The sequence below is a fragment of the Penicillium rubens genome (assembly GCF_028828025.1).
Source record: "Penicillium rubens strain IBT 27055 chromosome Unknown utg000004l_segment0_segment0, whole genome shotgun sequence".
Classification (NCBI taxonomy): Eukaryota; Fungi; Ascomycota; class Eurotiomycetes; order Eurotiales; family Aspergillaceae; genus Penicillium; species Penicillium rubens.
Window position 1 is genome coordinate 952950 of NW_026890602.1, and position 15899 is coordinate 968848.

Consider the following 15899-nt stretch of genomic DNA (forward strand, 5'->3'; position numbering starts at 1 on the left):
TCCGACTAACGAATAGACACATTACTCAATGCACAAGCGGACACTTCAAGTCAGATAAACAGGAGATTTGATAAAACCAGGGTATATAAAATCAATATCAAAATATCAGTTTGAGTCAATTCCCTCCGGCTTGCAACTGCAACCGGGTATAAAATCCAAACCGGACATAAACAGACACAAAACCACACATCAACGCTCATGCTCAGCACAAACAAGGTCCAAATATAGAAGGAAAGAGTTGAGTGGCGAAAATGAAACACTCGCGTATAACGATCCAAGAAGCACATGTTCTCTGAGTCCAATTCCCAGTAGAACATAGCTCCGTAGCCTTCGTATTTCCAAAGAAATGAGAGAGATCAAATTCCCTCCTGGTACCCAATAGCCAGAATGCGACTTTCCAACCCTGCTCAGGGAGGTAGTCAAAGATTTTCCCATATTTAAATTTTTGTTTCTTTTTCTGGTATAGAACCCAGCACAGCCTGATAATCAAGTCCAAAGTGAAGTGGGAGCAGCCAAGCCCGGCATTTCAAACGGATGTGTCTGTGGATAGACCTCCATATTGAGACCGAGTGTGCCATCCGCGCGCGGCAAGCCGGCGCACATCACATCGCCACCATACGGTGGGGTGTAAGCCGCTGAATGAGGAATAGAAGCATGAGAATTGGGATGGCCATGACCCAGATCCGACAGACCGATGTGCACGTCGTGGTTATCGAGGACCTGTGGGGAGGGCGGGTACAGGGAATGGGAGGTTGTGGCGGAGGCATAGCCGTCTTGCATGGGGAAGCCAGAGTTGGCTATAGCGACGGCAGGAGGGGAATGCAAGGGCGGGGTATAAGCGGCGTAAGAAGTCGAGGCGGAAGCAGGCGAGGAAGAGGTGACGAGCGGGTACTCGTGCATATTGTGGTGGAAGGGGCTGGGTGGGCCAGGGGAGTAATGGTCGACTGATGAGCGGGGGGACCAGGGGAGGGGGAGGTGGCTGCGATAGCGGGCGACGACGCTGCGGGGCAAGTCCATGAGTTCCAGGGGTAGACGCAGGTCGGTGTTGAAGGGGTCTGCGGCGTTGTGGGTTGCTATTATGCGGTATATCTCTTCGATGGGACTGATGAATAGGACACCCAGGTATGCGCCGCCTAGCTCAGGGAAGAAGCGGTCGAGAGCGATGCCGACGGCGAAGAATTGGGCTAGAATTGGGAGAGCGCTGATATCTGATTCGCTGCTTCGGAGCATGGATGGTGGGAGCCAGAAGAGCCAGCGGCGGAGGGTTTGGATGCTTTCGAAGGATTGTTCGGTTGTTTGGTTGGGGAAGTCATCACGGAATTGCTGTGTGAATTCAATGAGTTCTCCTAGGCGTTGGAAGTGCTCAAGGTTGTGGGAAATGCGTTTCTGTGTCATTCGCAGGGCCTGGATCGTTTGGTCCAGATGCACCATGTCTTCATCGAGTGGTTGATAGACTCCGGCCATTGAAAGATCTGTCGTGCTCAGTGCTCGTTGAGTTTCTATCAACTGTGCAATATCTGACTCTTGCTTCCAATATGGATGCATGGATTCTAGGACGCTAGAGATGCCATGTTGCAAAGATGCCCAACTTTGACTGTCCTGTTGTCAGTGGGGGGATTTCCAAGGGGGTAGACCTGTAACACTCACTGGTCTGTCGCCTGCCATGATAAAAGAACGGAAGCCGCGAGAATCGCATCGCAGTTCTCCTTCGAGAAGGATCCCAGAGCCGTCTGAAGCCCCTGGAGAGCCGTGACTTTATGACGGAAAGCCAGCTGCTTAGTCTCCTGATCTCGCGTAAGGAAAGCAAGATGAAACGCCGAAAAGCTCAAGATAGAGCTCATTACGAAGTCGCTGCCCAGCGAAATAGCCAGGAAACTATAGAATGCCACCCGTCAGCAAAGACCATCTAGCAAAATCCGGAGTGTACTCACTTGGGCATCTTCTGCGCCCACACAGTGCAACCACTTAACCCTCGACGATGCAAATCGATAGAAAGCCCAATGATATGGTGAACCAAGCGCAAATCAGTCCGTGACAAGCCAGACCACCCAGATCGCGGGCACTGCAAGAGCTCCGGATATGGAGGCACGCCAGTGCGATGCCAATTATCTATTTCCATTTCGATCTCTGGCGAGATGAGGAGGTCAGGGCCCCGGCGTGGCGGCGAGGGACTACCACCTTGAGTGGCAGCCGTATCTTGGTAGTCACAACGGCAGTTGTGCTTTGTGCAATTGCGGCTAGATGCAGTTAGTATGTGTATATTGATATAGATTGAAGGAACATACCATTGTGGGAAGGTTTCATCGCATCGAATATGTCTTCTCTTGCATGTCTTGCAGCCGTTACGGGATTTGGTGTGGCTCTTGCGTGGTGGACCGCCGCCTGGACCGACCATTTTGAAGACGTGAAAGATGGGGACTGGAGTCGCAGACTCCACAGGTGAATTTTCCAAGGTTGTGAAAGAGTTGGTGATGGGCAGGTATGCCCTGTAGTTATAGAGAAATGAGAGAAGCTCTAGTCCAATCTCCAAAAATAACTTTGGGGGCCGTTGAGATTTGAAGAATAAGATGAATTAAGCACGTGGAGAATACGAGCCCAGCTCTGGAGATCTTTAAGTGAAGATTAACAGAGAGAGGGAAGGGGAAGTAGACCTCGGGAGTATGTAGAAAGGAAATACTATAACGGTTGAAAGTCAGCCAGATATCTGACTTAAATTTCACTTTCTCTTTCCTATTAATATTTTCTAGTTATTTTCTATTATTTTCCAGTGACGATCGAGATTTTGAGCCTCTGGGTACAGGGGGGAGTAAGCCAAGGAAAAAGTAAAGAAAAATGGAAATAAAATGGAAATAAAATAAAATATGTAAAGAAATAGGTCAAAAATACCTAAGAAAATAAGAAAATAAGAAAATATGTGAAATACAATATTAAGTAAAAAGATTATACTCTGTAAGTAGAAAAAGAAAAAAAGAAATACCCAAAAAGGACGGTCTAATATAGCACTCGCTCATTTCGGGTGGACCACATGGGTAGCTTATATAGCTGCCTTCATAGGCTAGTCCATTCCACTAGCATGTGAGCCCGTCTGACAGGGATAGTCCATATTGCATTGTTCCATGTGGAAATTATTTTCTTTTTTTCTTTTTTTCCTTTAAACTCTGGACTAAACTGTTGGTAAGAACCCATCTAACCCTAAAGATCCTCTGGTTCCAGTTCTACGGAGCACAGAGATCCTATTACTTTTATAGGAGATGATGACCAGTCAAACGAAAAGAAAATAGTTCGCGGCTCACGGGTGAATTACAAGCTGATTCATGTGTCAATTTCTTTTTGCTTTTCTTGCTTTTTCCCCCCTAAATCTCATCCCGCGTTCCAAGGACATAGTTCCAGCCAAGAATATGTGTATATACGAAAGAAGCCTATGATCAGACCCCCAGACTTCAAAAATGATAAGAATATAGAGAGCAATAATGGAGGAAAATATAGTAACCGATCGACCTTGTTGCCTCGCAAGGCTCTCGATCTGGGAGGACCCTGGATTGTGGGTCGCTGTCAAGGGACACTGTTAACCCCGTTGGGAAAAGGAAAAAAAGAGGAGTCAATACTTGCGCTATCCTAGACGCCCTAGACGCATTGGGAGTGTGGCTCTCTGGCTCTTCCACTCGCTAAGATTCAAGCTTAGCCTGACAGGCGGAAGTCGCCCGTTTCTACCCGCCTGTGAGTCAGATGGGAGATTAAACGGACTTGGTAATCACAACCGAATATAGAACAGGAAATATAGACGACTGTCCGGAGTAGAGGTATCGAGAAATGCAAAATTAAATAAAACCACTTCGTCTTACACTTGGACCCTGGAGACTGGAGGCAACGTACGAACGTTTTGTCCGCAACCAAGGGGGTGTAAGACCAATCTATCGGGATCACCGCATCCACATCTCCATTTCTCTCTTTTGCGTTTTCCTTTTTACGCCCTTATCCTAACACCCTTGACTGACCTATTGCGATCGTTGCCCCAGGTCGGAACTACCCTATCTCTTTCTCCGGTGAAGTTACCACTGGGCTGGAACGTATGGAAACCATGTCTGGTAAGCCTGAAAGTGTACGACGTCAATCGGCCCAAAGTGGGAAATGAACCCCTGATGGTCTAGTCTTCAGGTGTACAGGGATCAGAGAGACCTGTGAGCTCAAAATGATGATCACAAATAAAAAAGGGAGAACCCAGGGTAATTCGTGGAATGGGCCTCATTCCTGCAGGGCCCAGGGGCTGAGTCCAGGATAGAACGGTGGGAATGTTGAAAGGCAAAAGGGCTGTTCGCTTGGAATCGCATGCACTCTAGCCCAAACTGGGCAATTTAAGGCCAAGTCAGCATCTTGAGGATGTTGTTGTTGTATATCTACCTCCGAATTCCAAGAGGTGACTCCCCTGGAACTGTAGAAGTGTAACATGCATATTTATGTGACACCGCCAGATTGGGCCTGGGGGACCACGTTTTCTGGGGATCAGACGTGGAACAAGGTATGCGTTCTAAAGTCGGTGTGTGCCACCTTCTGATCTGGACGGGGTCTTCTGTCCGACCATATTTACGTACTGCAGTCATGACGATGATTACTTCCAAGGGATGATTTAGCTCGCCACACGTGGCACCATAGTCGCACAGAGATTATGATTATATCATCATTTCTCCCTAGGTAGTCTATGTTTGACAGGTTTGACGTTTCATAGACGAATACGCTGCCTTCCTTTCAAGGCTTCTAAGGCTTGGCTTCTTGGCTTCTCAAGATCCCAATGACCCAGGAATGCTATGCGGGTCACCGGAAATGTTCGGGCGACGCTATTTTTCTCCGCAGATGTGAAGGAACACAAAATGAGAAACGTCCAATCAGCAACGACGAGTCTCGCTTGTTCGCAACATCAGGCCAAATGTGGTCTAGGTTGGGGGCCAAAAGTCCCGGGTGGATTGCCTTTTGACTCTGATCAACTTTATTATTTATCTTTTTATCTTATTTCTTTTTATTTTTCCCACTCGATCTAACCTTTTTGCGACAGGATATCGCCGGAATTGACGGGAGCTTCTTAGTGTTCAATATATAGTTTGCTCGTCTACTTCCGCGGGGTACCCTTTTCCTAGTTCAACTGCAAGCACATCCCCGTGATCTTAAAACTGTGGTAAGCAGATCGACCCAACCTTGGAATCCAAGCGCTCCTACCAGAAAAAGAAATAAGAATCATGGAGCCCCCCAGTTCTCTACCGCTAAATCAGAGACACAGCCCGTGGAAGTGCGGTACGCTAACCAACTCTATTTCGCCAAGACTTGGGCTATCCTGGACTTGTGTGGGGACTTTGTGGTTTTCTCTTGTAGATCATAGATCAAATGAACTACCAGACTGCTGGGCTGGTCTAAGAGCCCATTAGGTCATCTGCACGAATACACCTTGTACATATTTCCACATTTACATTAAATGTCTTCCTGCAATATGAAATACCTTGAGTATGTTGTATGTAAGGCACGTCTCTCAAAGAGCCAGGACACCTCAGAATTTAACTAGATTTCGAAATGTTTCCGAAAGCCTTTTCCTTTAGGAAAAGAGAAATCGCCATGTGAAACAGAGATCGACGGCAATCTGGATTCTCCGTACTAGTAAGTTACCTACCATGGACCTGGCCCTGGAGGTATAACATCCCAACCAAATAGAGTCCTTAGCGTCAACTCTGTTTCCAAGCCACCGCCATCCTACCATCTTTGTTAAACCGATTGCCCAACTCCTGAGACGAATGCCCGACAAGTTGATACGTGGAACTGTGAGGCCGCCCTTGTTTGTGCATGAGATCATTATGACCTTCCCCTTGGGTAAAGGTCACACTCCCTTCTAGACAGACCGCCTGGCTGTTGAGCAACATGACTTTCATGGGCATATCATACATAGATGTGCTATATACAATCAACTCCCCGGGTGTAATAATGAGAAAGACATGATGGCAGAGCCACCCGCCTCCACGATCCCAGATGGCCACAGTAGACATCTACACAAGATCGATGTCATTGGAGGCAAGGGGCAATAAATCTATATTGGGCATTCTTCCATATCATGAGCCTCCGTTACGGGGTTCTTCTCTACTTCTACTTGTATATATATTAGTTGATTCATCTATATTTCACGAGGCTGAACAAGTACCCGTATACTGCATCTGATTATTATTCCATTCCAACACTGTCAAGATGGGCTTCCACAGATCATCCAAGGGCATCAATATTAGGGATAAGCATATCCTCACTGCTTACTGCCAGCGGCCCTCCGGGGAATCCAGATATTCAGAGTTAGATCTGAATGAATTTATTGGAGCAAAAAGGGGTAAGGGTAATTTCCTAGCACCATGACCGAGATCAGACCCATATCCGTTGCTTCTGTGCTTAACCCGAAACTGACATTGACATGCCAACCTAGGACAACTGGCCTGGGGCTCCCACGACTTCTCGAAAAGTTCACACGACGTCAACTTCCAGCTAGAAGGCCCTGAAAACAATCCCATTCTGCATGCACAACTCGAAGATAACGAAGGACACGTCCGAGAGAGTCAAATGAACTTGGCAGATTGCATCAAAAATGAAGATGGCCATCTGAGCTTCATGGAATGTTTCTAGTGGCAGGATCAGTGTTGTCTCATATCATTTTGTGATATAGAGGAAATAAATCATTGATTTAACCATTAGTTTCCTATCATTTGAAAGTGTCAGACGTCGTAATATCTACAATTCAGGTAACTCTTAGGTAACAGTAGCACACGTGGACAAGTCAACGCCCGAATATTACAGCTGAGGCTGAAAATATTATCTCCCGGGCGAATCTCATCCCCTAAGCCAATAGCTCTAACCTACCAAACACATTTCCAGACCCCCTGAGAGCATTGTATGCATGAAGTATGGCCCGAAGGAAAGCCCAGTCCGTAATAGGTATTTCGTAATATACCCATTTAGGGCAGAGACGATCAATCACGAGAAGTCGGAAATCCCGCCGAAAGAGCCAACAACAACAAACAGACTGAGTCCAATCCAACCGGGCACAAGTCCACAATAGCCTCAGTCATCACATATCTGCAAGCCGCAAAAGGCATAGCCCAGGTTCTCTACAGCAAAAATGAGAAAAAAGAAAGAAAGAACCATAACCCGACGCACGCCCAGGGCCTCGAATGAGCGCATTACGCGAACCAGGCGCCCGGGACGCTGTAGGTACATTGCACCTTGCATCAACGTCTGTCATCGACACATGGGGTTCTAATCACAGGGTGGGATGTGGGGTAGGACATACGGTGCTTCGTGAAAAAGAGTAGTTAAGGGAAAGGCTCGCGTCTTGGTATTTCGGGTTTCTGTCTGAGCGGCCAATGGGGGAAAGGGGGACTTGCCGAGTTAATTATAACGCGCCAATTAGGCGAGAGCCGGGCCTTTAGGTTTGTATATTATTGGGTCTCTTGCTCTTTCTGTTTTTATTTGGGTTATCTGGTTATCTTACTATTTACTAGTTAACTAGTTATGTATTTACTATCGAGGTTAGTGTTGTATTTACCGGAGCTTAGGGCTTGGTTGATCGCGGTTAGCAGAAAGGGGAATGTGATTTCGGATTCTTCCCTGTGTGATGTATGCGATATGCATCTCTCTGCTGCTAGGTTATTAACGGAAGGTGACTAGGTACAGGCCTCGGGAGTCCTCCGTACTCCGTACAGAGTACTTCCCATGCATGCTCTCTGCATCCAAAAATAAATCTGCAGTTCGGAGATTACTCGGGCCTTGCTGATCTTAATCTTGCCTTGCTTTCTCTCCATCCACTCCATATTGGTCTCAGGTTAAGCAAGTCGATCTTGGTATGTGCTCTTGACTTTCTGGGGGCACAGATCGAGAGATGTGGACGAAATAGGTATGAAAATGCGTTGGCAATAGCGCGTGATCGACTTGCCCAGCTTTGTCTTTTTTTTTTTTTTTTTTTTTTTTTTTTTTCTTTTCTTTTTTTTTTTTTCCCACAGGCAGATCGGATTGCTATATTAGAAAATCATAGAAGCTAACTGGTTGTATTTAGCTAGAGGTCGCAATGTTTAGGCCATACTTGGCCAATGAGTATAACAAAAATACTAAGGACGATTTTATACTCCATGGACAACCCTGGCAATCCCCAGTTATACTTGGTAGAAATTGTTACAATCTTACTACCCAATGAGTGTCTATTGTACATACGTAGTCAGTGGGACAGCATGTGTGATCTCTCTCATACTATATATACTATCCCGAATATAGCAGGGAAATCTAGAAGCACGTTTCAAGACGCTTCTGAAACGAGCAAAACACATGCTACAGGGTACCTGCCCGCGTTGAAACGCAGCATACTAAAACTACACACTTCGGGCTTTCAGAAATGTTTAAGATCTTCACGAAGATCTATCTAGGTATCTATCTAAAGGGGATATGGATATGCCACGCAAAAAACCCCCAAAACCAGCGCTGAGAAGACAAAAAAAAAAGCAACCTATGAGCCCTAACTTGATGACTATGCACAGTGAATGCAAAATAAGAATCAAGAAAGCAAAACGAAATAGAAATCATAAAGGGTCATGCGTGCCCATCTTGCAATCATGGGATGTAACGTCAAAAAAACAGCTAAATCGCAGATGCTCCTTCCCATGATTTTGCCCTCCTTTCTTCCTCCTCTTTCTATTTAACGCGAAATTCTGGCCGCTGACCCCCTACTGATCCCCCCCGGGACCCCCTCGCCTCTTTCCTCCAACCTAACCCCCGCCCGATTTGAGACAGGAGTGCACGTAAACCAACATCCCGGTAGCCGAAGTCGGAGCAGAGATCACCAAGTTCTCTACTTAGACCTGGTACACGGTGCGTAGTGTCTGGGCCACGGCTGGGGGTAGCTGGCCAAGGAAGTTGCTGAAGTCAGGGATCAAGGCCTTGTATCCCTGGAGGACCTATATATACGTCTTGATTAGTGGGATGTTATTAACAGCCAAGGGAAAAATGATCTTACCTGTTGGAAGGATAACTGGATATCCCGGTACTCTTCCTGTGCCAGCGAGCGGGCGGGGAACGAAGCAATTGCCTGGAAGTAGTCGAGCAGGCTCGACTCCATAGCTTGCGGGTTCTTCATCACCACCTGGTTAAATCCGAGGAAGGCGGAAGCCTTTTCGCGCGTGAAGTCAATCTTGTCCATTGACTTCAGGAAAGGTCCGGAACACTCGCTCAAATGGGGCGCAATCTGGTCCGCGCAGCAGAATCCCAATCGTCCCAACGCCATCGCGGCGTTTTCGTTCACCGAATCGATGATTTCCTCGTTGGTGATAATCGTAAAGAGCCCTTGGTACAGTTGCTCCGCATAGGGCAAAAGCCCGGCGTTCTCGTGGACGGCGATCTCGCCGCACGACCAACAGGCGTTGTTCAAAACACTGAAGCCCGTATGGCGATCGTCGTCGCGAATCAGGTCCAAGTCAAGCTGCTTAATCAAAACCGGGATAAGGGTGGGAAGGAAGGGTTTCAATTGAGGGAAGATGCTGATGGCGCAGTCTCCTAGCAAAGCGTATGTTGATTGACGGACTTCATAGTTGTCATCCTGCATGCAGTAGCGCATGAGCTCGAAGAAAGATGGCTGTGAAGTACTCACGAGCTCGCCGCTCTTTTGTGGGTCGATGGCCTGAATGATGGCACTAAGAAGGTCAATGCTAGTAACAAGGAAGTCCTTGTCCGGCTCGTCAGCCGCAGGGTGTGTCGGTTGAATGGAAGCTTGCAAGTTTCCGTAAATGATCTTTATGCAGCGCATGAAAAGAGGCGGCGCAAACTGGGCAAAGGCGTCGCCGTAGGCGGCAGAGATGTACCCGAGGCATTCGAGCAACGGGAACAGCTCTCGGGAATCATCAGAAATGTAGTTATAGCGGCCGATGAGGGCAGGCATCAAGATCTCAATTAGATGCGGCCTGGCAAGCTCGCTCATAACGCATTCAGCGAGCGTCTGCACGCAATCGTAAAGGATGTACATGTTGCGGTCCTTGTACTTATTGAAGCACGCCACAAACTGGCGCAAGATAGGCTCACAGTAGGGCGCCAGGTTATCCTCCGACTTCTCCTCCAGACTAGCGAACGCCGACGCAGCAGCTTCTTGGACCTTCTTGTTGTTGTCCAACATGCGATGAAGTATACCTTCCATCATGGGCTCAAAGAATTGGGCTTTTTGAGCGGGGTCGCGGAGATGGGCTGCCCAACCGGAATAACGGGCCAAGCACCAGCAAGTGATTTGTCGCACAACAGGCTGGTTATCATTGAGGAGTGAGATGAGGTAAGGGACCAATTCTGGGAGATGGGGAGTGATAGCATCCATACAGCCGTCCGCCACCGCACCTAGCGTAAGAACAGCGGCCTCTCGGTTCGGCCACTGCTCGTGGCGCAGGGTTTCCGTCAGATATGGCAGAAGGATTTCGAAGACAGGACGGTGGTAAACGGTGGAGAAAATATCGAGCGCAGCAGCAGAGCACTTGCGCAAAGTCCAGTTACCCGAGGGGTCATCTCCAAATTCCGAGTCCTCAATTTCACCTTCACTTAAGTCATCGTCATCCTCCGTCTGTTGCTCGAGTGCGCGAGAGGATTCCGGTTGTTCACCTGGCTTGGACACATTCAGACGGTCACCCTTCGATTTGGCAAATTGTGGCTTTAGATCCTCAGCGCGGTCCTCGGCGTCGGCATCATCTTGCTCGTCCATCAGTCGAGCCACTTCATCCTCATCATAGATCATGTTTTGCAGAAGCACGGGGATGATCTTGGGCATGTATGGAGCCAGTTCGGCCTGCAATCGCTCTTGCTCTCCAGCTCCAATCCAAAACTCAGCGGCGTCAAGTGCAAGCTCTGGGTCGTCCTGAGATTGCTGCTGCATGATGATGTAGTTGACCAATCCTTCCATATGCGGGGCCAACTTTTCCGGCGCAGTCTCAACAAGTTGGGAGAACGACTGACACACCATTTGCCGGACTGTGGTGTTTTCATCACCGGCAATTCTGAACAATTGCGAAAGAAATTGGTCAAGCGAATTCACCAATGCCTGGGGTTTGGATGGCAAGAAAACGTGGATGGCGTTGAGAGCAGCAATCCGAATGCGCGAACTCTCCAACGAAGTGAATTGCAGCAAACTGGGAATGATGATATCCAAAGGACGTTGGCCCTGGTAATCACGGTCCAGAACCTTGCGATTGTCCTCACAGACCTTGCACAATGCATCCATTGCAGCTTCCCTCGCCGACATGGGGACATCTCCATTGGCATTAGCGACAGTAGTCAACAGATCATTAACAATCTCAGGCCAGGCCAAGAGGCCACCGTGAAGCACCATTGCGGTGATAACGTTACCGGCAGCTCTCGAGACATTGCGGTCGGTGTCGCGTAGTGTAACCAGAGCGGCGGATTTGATGAAAGCCAGACTTTGAGGGGAGATCGTGCTGTAAGCAAGGGCAATCTTTGTCTTGACGTTTACGGCGGCGGCAAATCGAACAGTGGAGTATTCAGTCTCGTTGATTCCTGCCAGGGGAGCAGATTGCGGATTGGAAAAGATGTAGGTGATGTAGTTGACGTAATCGGGAGAAGAGGTCGCTTGCGCGAGCATCTATTCACCCCCAAAAAATTCAAAGGTTAGTTCCCATCTTGGAGTAGTGTATGTGCGGCGACCGTAGTCGAGAGGAAGCTCAGTAGGACCGAAAAAAAGAAAAAGCAAAAAAAGAGAAAGACATTACCTGTTCAGCGTTTGCTCGGGCTGGAAGGTTAGTTCCATTGAGCGAATCGCGAAGGTAGCCAGCCAGCTGCCTCAATGGCTCTTGCTGAGGTTGCCAATTCATCTTGTCCTGGTGAAGAGACTCGATGCGACAGAAGTCAAAAGTGCGAGTAGCACAGGAGCCCCGCCGAAAATGTGGGAACGGGCCCCCTTCGTTTCCCCAGATCAAGGAAACAAGGCCGAAATCTCCGATCCGCTAAAGCAGATCCAGAAATGGGACGGAAAGTAATTGACCAAAGCAATTTTGCATGAATAAGGAATCAAATGAAGTTGTTGGAGACCTCTCAGACTGAGGGGTGTTGTTGTATGTGCTGCGGGCAGAAAAAAGGGACTGCTGAAGATGGTAGGCGGTCAATATATTGGGAGTACAACATCGACTGGAAATCCAAGGCGGAGATGGGGATGGTATATTCATCGGAAGAATATAAGCCCGAGGATGGGAGATGGTTCTGAGTGTTGGATGAAGTCGAAATTGAAGTTGAATTTGGGAGGCAGAGGAAGTCACGATGGAAGGAAACCGCGGGGGTACCACCGCAAAAGCACATCAGATATACATGGAAGTGACTCAAGGTTGGTCTATCCCTTATCACTTGGACCGGTTCATATTTGCCTTTGCTCAGTACTCAAGCTGTCCACGCTATGTTATATTACCCTACTAACAATAATAACCTCTCTAAAATACTATAGCATCATGCATGATCTTACTCTTGTATCCTAGTCCTATTTCGCGATCGGTGACAGTTACAAACCATGTAAATGCAGAAAGACACCTAAAGAAATATCAGTGACCCAAGACCAAGCTATAACCTGAGAGTGAAAGCCATGTAAAAACGCAAGACGCAGAAACGCAAGCGATCTTCCAACTCACTCAATATCACAGGCCCAATCACGCCCAGACCATCTTCTTAAGATCATAAACCAGATATTCCAACCATCCAGTTCTCTTCTTAGCATCTGCCAAAGAGATGATATCAGACTGTTCAACCACAGAGACCGCCTCAACATCCCGACCCTGACCCGCAAGCATCGCCCGCTCGATATCCAAACAGACCGAGCGAATGCGGTCCATCTCTCGAATGGTCCCAGCGCTCGGCCCTAGCCGCGGACTAGCCGCTGGGTTCGATAGCGGCAAACCTTTGAATGCGACGAATCGCGTCGTCGCACGCTTGCTACCCCGTAGCCAGGAAACAAGGTCCCATTCACTGTCGGCGTTGGTGGTAGTCTCGAGCGTGTTGAGATCGACATCGCTCTGCAGGGATCGGGTATTCACACGGAGAGCGTTTGCGTCGCCGTCACGGTAGACTATGACGAGACCGACGTTGGTCGCCTCGTCGGCTTGGCTATCTGTCAATATGGATGTGATGTATGTACCGTAATGGATGCGCGAGATGGAGCGGAGGTCGATACGCTCAAAAGACAGGACTTTGTCAGTCTCCCAGTCGAAGCGACAGCTGTAAACTGCGGCGTCGGTTAGGAGAAGGACTGATTCCTCAAAGGGCAGGGTGCGAAGGGTGTTGGGTTGGCGGGGTGTCAGCATGGTCCAGCCGCCTAGGAATTCTTCAGAAGGGCTACTGATAACAATCTTGCAGCTTGTGTCAATAGCGTTCTGGCGGAGCTTTTGTACTGAGATTCCTGGATCGGTGGTCTGAAGCTGGATAGCGAACTCGTCGAAGACGTGGGTCGAGACATTGCCTAGGAGGTAGTCGATACAAGCCTGAGAGAAGAAGTCGTTTACGATATTGTTGTAGTAGCGGGAGAGTGTCAGTCCAAGATCGTTGAGGGCGCCCCTATAGTCTCGCTTGCGTGTACGGGTGTAATCCCCCTTCAGAGCTGCGGTCGATGAATACTGCTTGGAGATGGCATCGCCATTATCTGCCCAGAGCGTATTGAACCATTGAGTAGAAGAGTCACCACCAATATCAATGTCAATACCTTCATGTTCCAATTGACGCTCGAGAGCCCATTGACCGAATGCACACTGGGCAACACCGGTGCGGTCGAGACAATCCATGCAATTGGTTCTGATGATGCCCTTTTGGGTTTGCAGGATATCGTTGTCTGCGACGATGGTGTAACAGAACTCATTGAGTGTATCTTTCAGTCGCTCAACCAGGCGAGATACGTTTTCAAATTTCATGCCCCGGCACTCGCGATGGAAGTCGAACCATTCAAGTTGTAATGGCTTACCATCAATTCCACCGGCGGCATTGAAGGACTCGGTATATCGCTCATATTGCTCTCCTAGCTTCAATTCACCAGCCAGCTTGTCGATAAGAGAGACAGCTTGAACATTTCCATACCGTCGACTGAACTCTCGGAAGTGTCTACCGAAGGCAAGGAGGTTCGTCTCCGCAGAGTGATGGAGTGCTGGGACTGGCTTCAAGGCATATGGCGACTGAGAGAAATAAAGAGGAATGGAACCCCGGACTTGCAAATATGAGTAGGCAGGATGAGACGGAGTCCATTCCGGAACCGAGAGAATCTGCTCGGTTTCCACTGTGTTCGCTGTGTTGCCCTCATCGTCGACGCCACGACGTAAGTAACGAAGACCTGGTCGCTTGACAGAACGTCGAGAAATGAGAGTCAAAAGATATTCACGCTTGCTAGCATTAGTCTCAACAGCTTCGGCCTCGTGTTTTTCACCGAGGATTCGGCCTTCTGCGAGTTCCACTGAGTCCTTCGAAGATTGTTCCTTTTCAGCACCAGCAATTGTGAATTCTCGTTGGCCGACGAAGCCTTGGATCAAGGGCAGAACAAGACCATGGGCCCCATAATCAATGAATTTGTCCATCAAATGCCTATTCCAAAAATACTACTAACGAGTCAGCCACCAAAGCTTCACAGAGGACATACCACGAGCCCTCAGATCACACATACCAACGGATCCACAACTTTGTGGAGGGGGAGCTGATCTTTCCGAGCTTCCTGCATATGTAAAGAGCGCGTGAGGTCATAATCATATGCAAAGAAGAAATTATGCGATGCAAACAAGAGTTTCGTGTAGCGAAGCAATTTCGGTAGCAACTCCGCAGCCTGGCCAGATTTAGACTGGTTAAGCTCGCTCTGAGCCGCAGCGTCTTCAGGCAGAGCTTCATCCAAAGCTTCAAGCTTTGTCTCGTTGGTGTCACCCGAAAGGCTGGAAGCTTCGTCAAAGGGAGGCTCTGACACATCCTGCTCTAGACCTCCGGGCCCGGGCAAGCCCAGGTTTTTGCGCGACAGCCAATTGGCTGCAAATCTACCGAAGCGGACTTTCTTTGCGATCACGTCTTCCGCGATACTCCCGACGCTTGTGCCGCGGGCATGAGATATATCGCGAGTAGGTGATGCGGGCACACTGCCGATCTCCGCCTCCGCCTCGGCTCTGTCTGTTTCGTTATCGGGAATGTCATCTTCGTCGGAAGACGAGTCGATGGTGACTTCTGCCTGTGATGATTCTTTCCTGGCTTGTGTGATTGCGCGGGAAGCATCTGCTTGGGATGAGATGGGAATGATCGCGACGTTGGTGACGGCGTAGATGGGGCGGCCTTGGATCTGCGCTACTTGCTGGCGCTGTGTGATGGAAACGAGAAACGAGTATGAAGCGACAGATAAAAGACCTGTAGCAGTAGTTCCCTGGGATTAGCTTCTTATTTCAATTTACGCCCAGTCCGTCAACATACCTACGAGACCGCAGGCCTCCAGGACATCCTTTCCGTTGAGGGGCTCCGCGGCGCCAGCGGGCAACGCAGTGATTTTGTTCGTCTTATAGTCGATGCGGATGGATGAAGCCTCATTGTTGTTACCGGCGATATGCCGTGGCCCGCTGGTCTGAGCATGTAGAATCAGGCCGTCGACTGCAGCGACAATGGCCAATTTGCGCAATAAAGCGGGCATCGCGCAAGTTCCCCGCGTTCGAAGGGAACAAGATCACACACCTGCCCCGATGTTGACGTCTATAGACCCCTCACAAAGGCAGCCAAGGACAGGCATTCAATGGATAATTTGGAGATGTTGGAATTGAAATTGAAAAAGCAAGAATCTCGGATGGGCATGTTCCATAAACAGCTGACCTGCAAATACATCATCATCATCATCGGCACAGCCCCACCGAGATACATCGTCC

At 48.7% G+C, this 15899-nt stretch overlaps 4 protein-coding genes across 4 annotated transcripts; 1 reads left to right on the forward strand and 3 right to left on the reverse strand.

Annotated features, from left to right (window-relative positions):
- Nucleotides 1-486: 486 nt before the first annotated feature.
- Nucleotides 487-2395, reverse strand: N7525_010314 (putative C6 transcription factor RosA-like; the record flags this gene model as incomplete). The annotated part of the gene is made up of 4 exons (XM_002561712.2): nt 487-1594; nt 1648-1875; nt 1932-2237; nt 2286-2395. The coding sequence occupies 4 exons, from the start codon at nt 2393-2395 to the stop codon at nt 487-489; spliced, it is 1752 nt and encodes a 583-aa protein (XP_002561758.1).
- Nucleotides 2396-6219: 3824 nt separating this feature from the next.
- Nucleotides 6220-6642, forward strand: N7525_010315 (CVNH domain-containing protein; the record flags this gene model as incomplete). The annotated part of the gene is made up of 2 exons (XM_061215051.1): nt 6220-6352; nt 6446-6642. The coding sequence occupies 2 exons, from the start codon at nt 6220-6222 to the stop codon at nt 6640-6642; spliced, it is 330 nt and encodes a 109-aa protein (XP_061067563.1).
- Nucleotides 6643-8858: 2216 nt separating this feature from the next.
- Nucleotides 8859-11861, reverse strand: N7525_010316 (putative importin beta-2 subunit; the record flags this gene model as incomplete). The annotated part of the gene is made up of 3 exons (XM_002561709.2): nt 8859-8960; nt 9020-11632; nt 11760-11861. The coding sequence occupies 3 exons, from the start codon at nt 11859-11861 to the stop codon at nt 8859-8861; spliced, it is 2817 nt and encodes a 938-aa protein (XP_002561755.2).
- An 822-nt stretch (nt 11862-12683) lies between these two features.
- On the reverse strand, nt 12684-15670 carry N7525_010317 (uncharacterized protein; the record flags this gene model as incomplete). Its single annotated transcript, XM_002561708.1, has 3 exons — nt 12684-14609; nt 14675-15393; nt 15457-15670. 3 exons carry the CDS (start codon nt 15668-15670, stop codon nt 12684-12686), a joined length of 2859 nt encoding a protein of 952 aa, XP_002561754.1.
- Between the last annotated feature and the right edge of the window lie 229 nt (nt 15671-15899).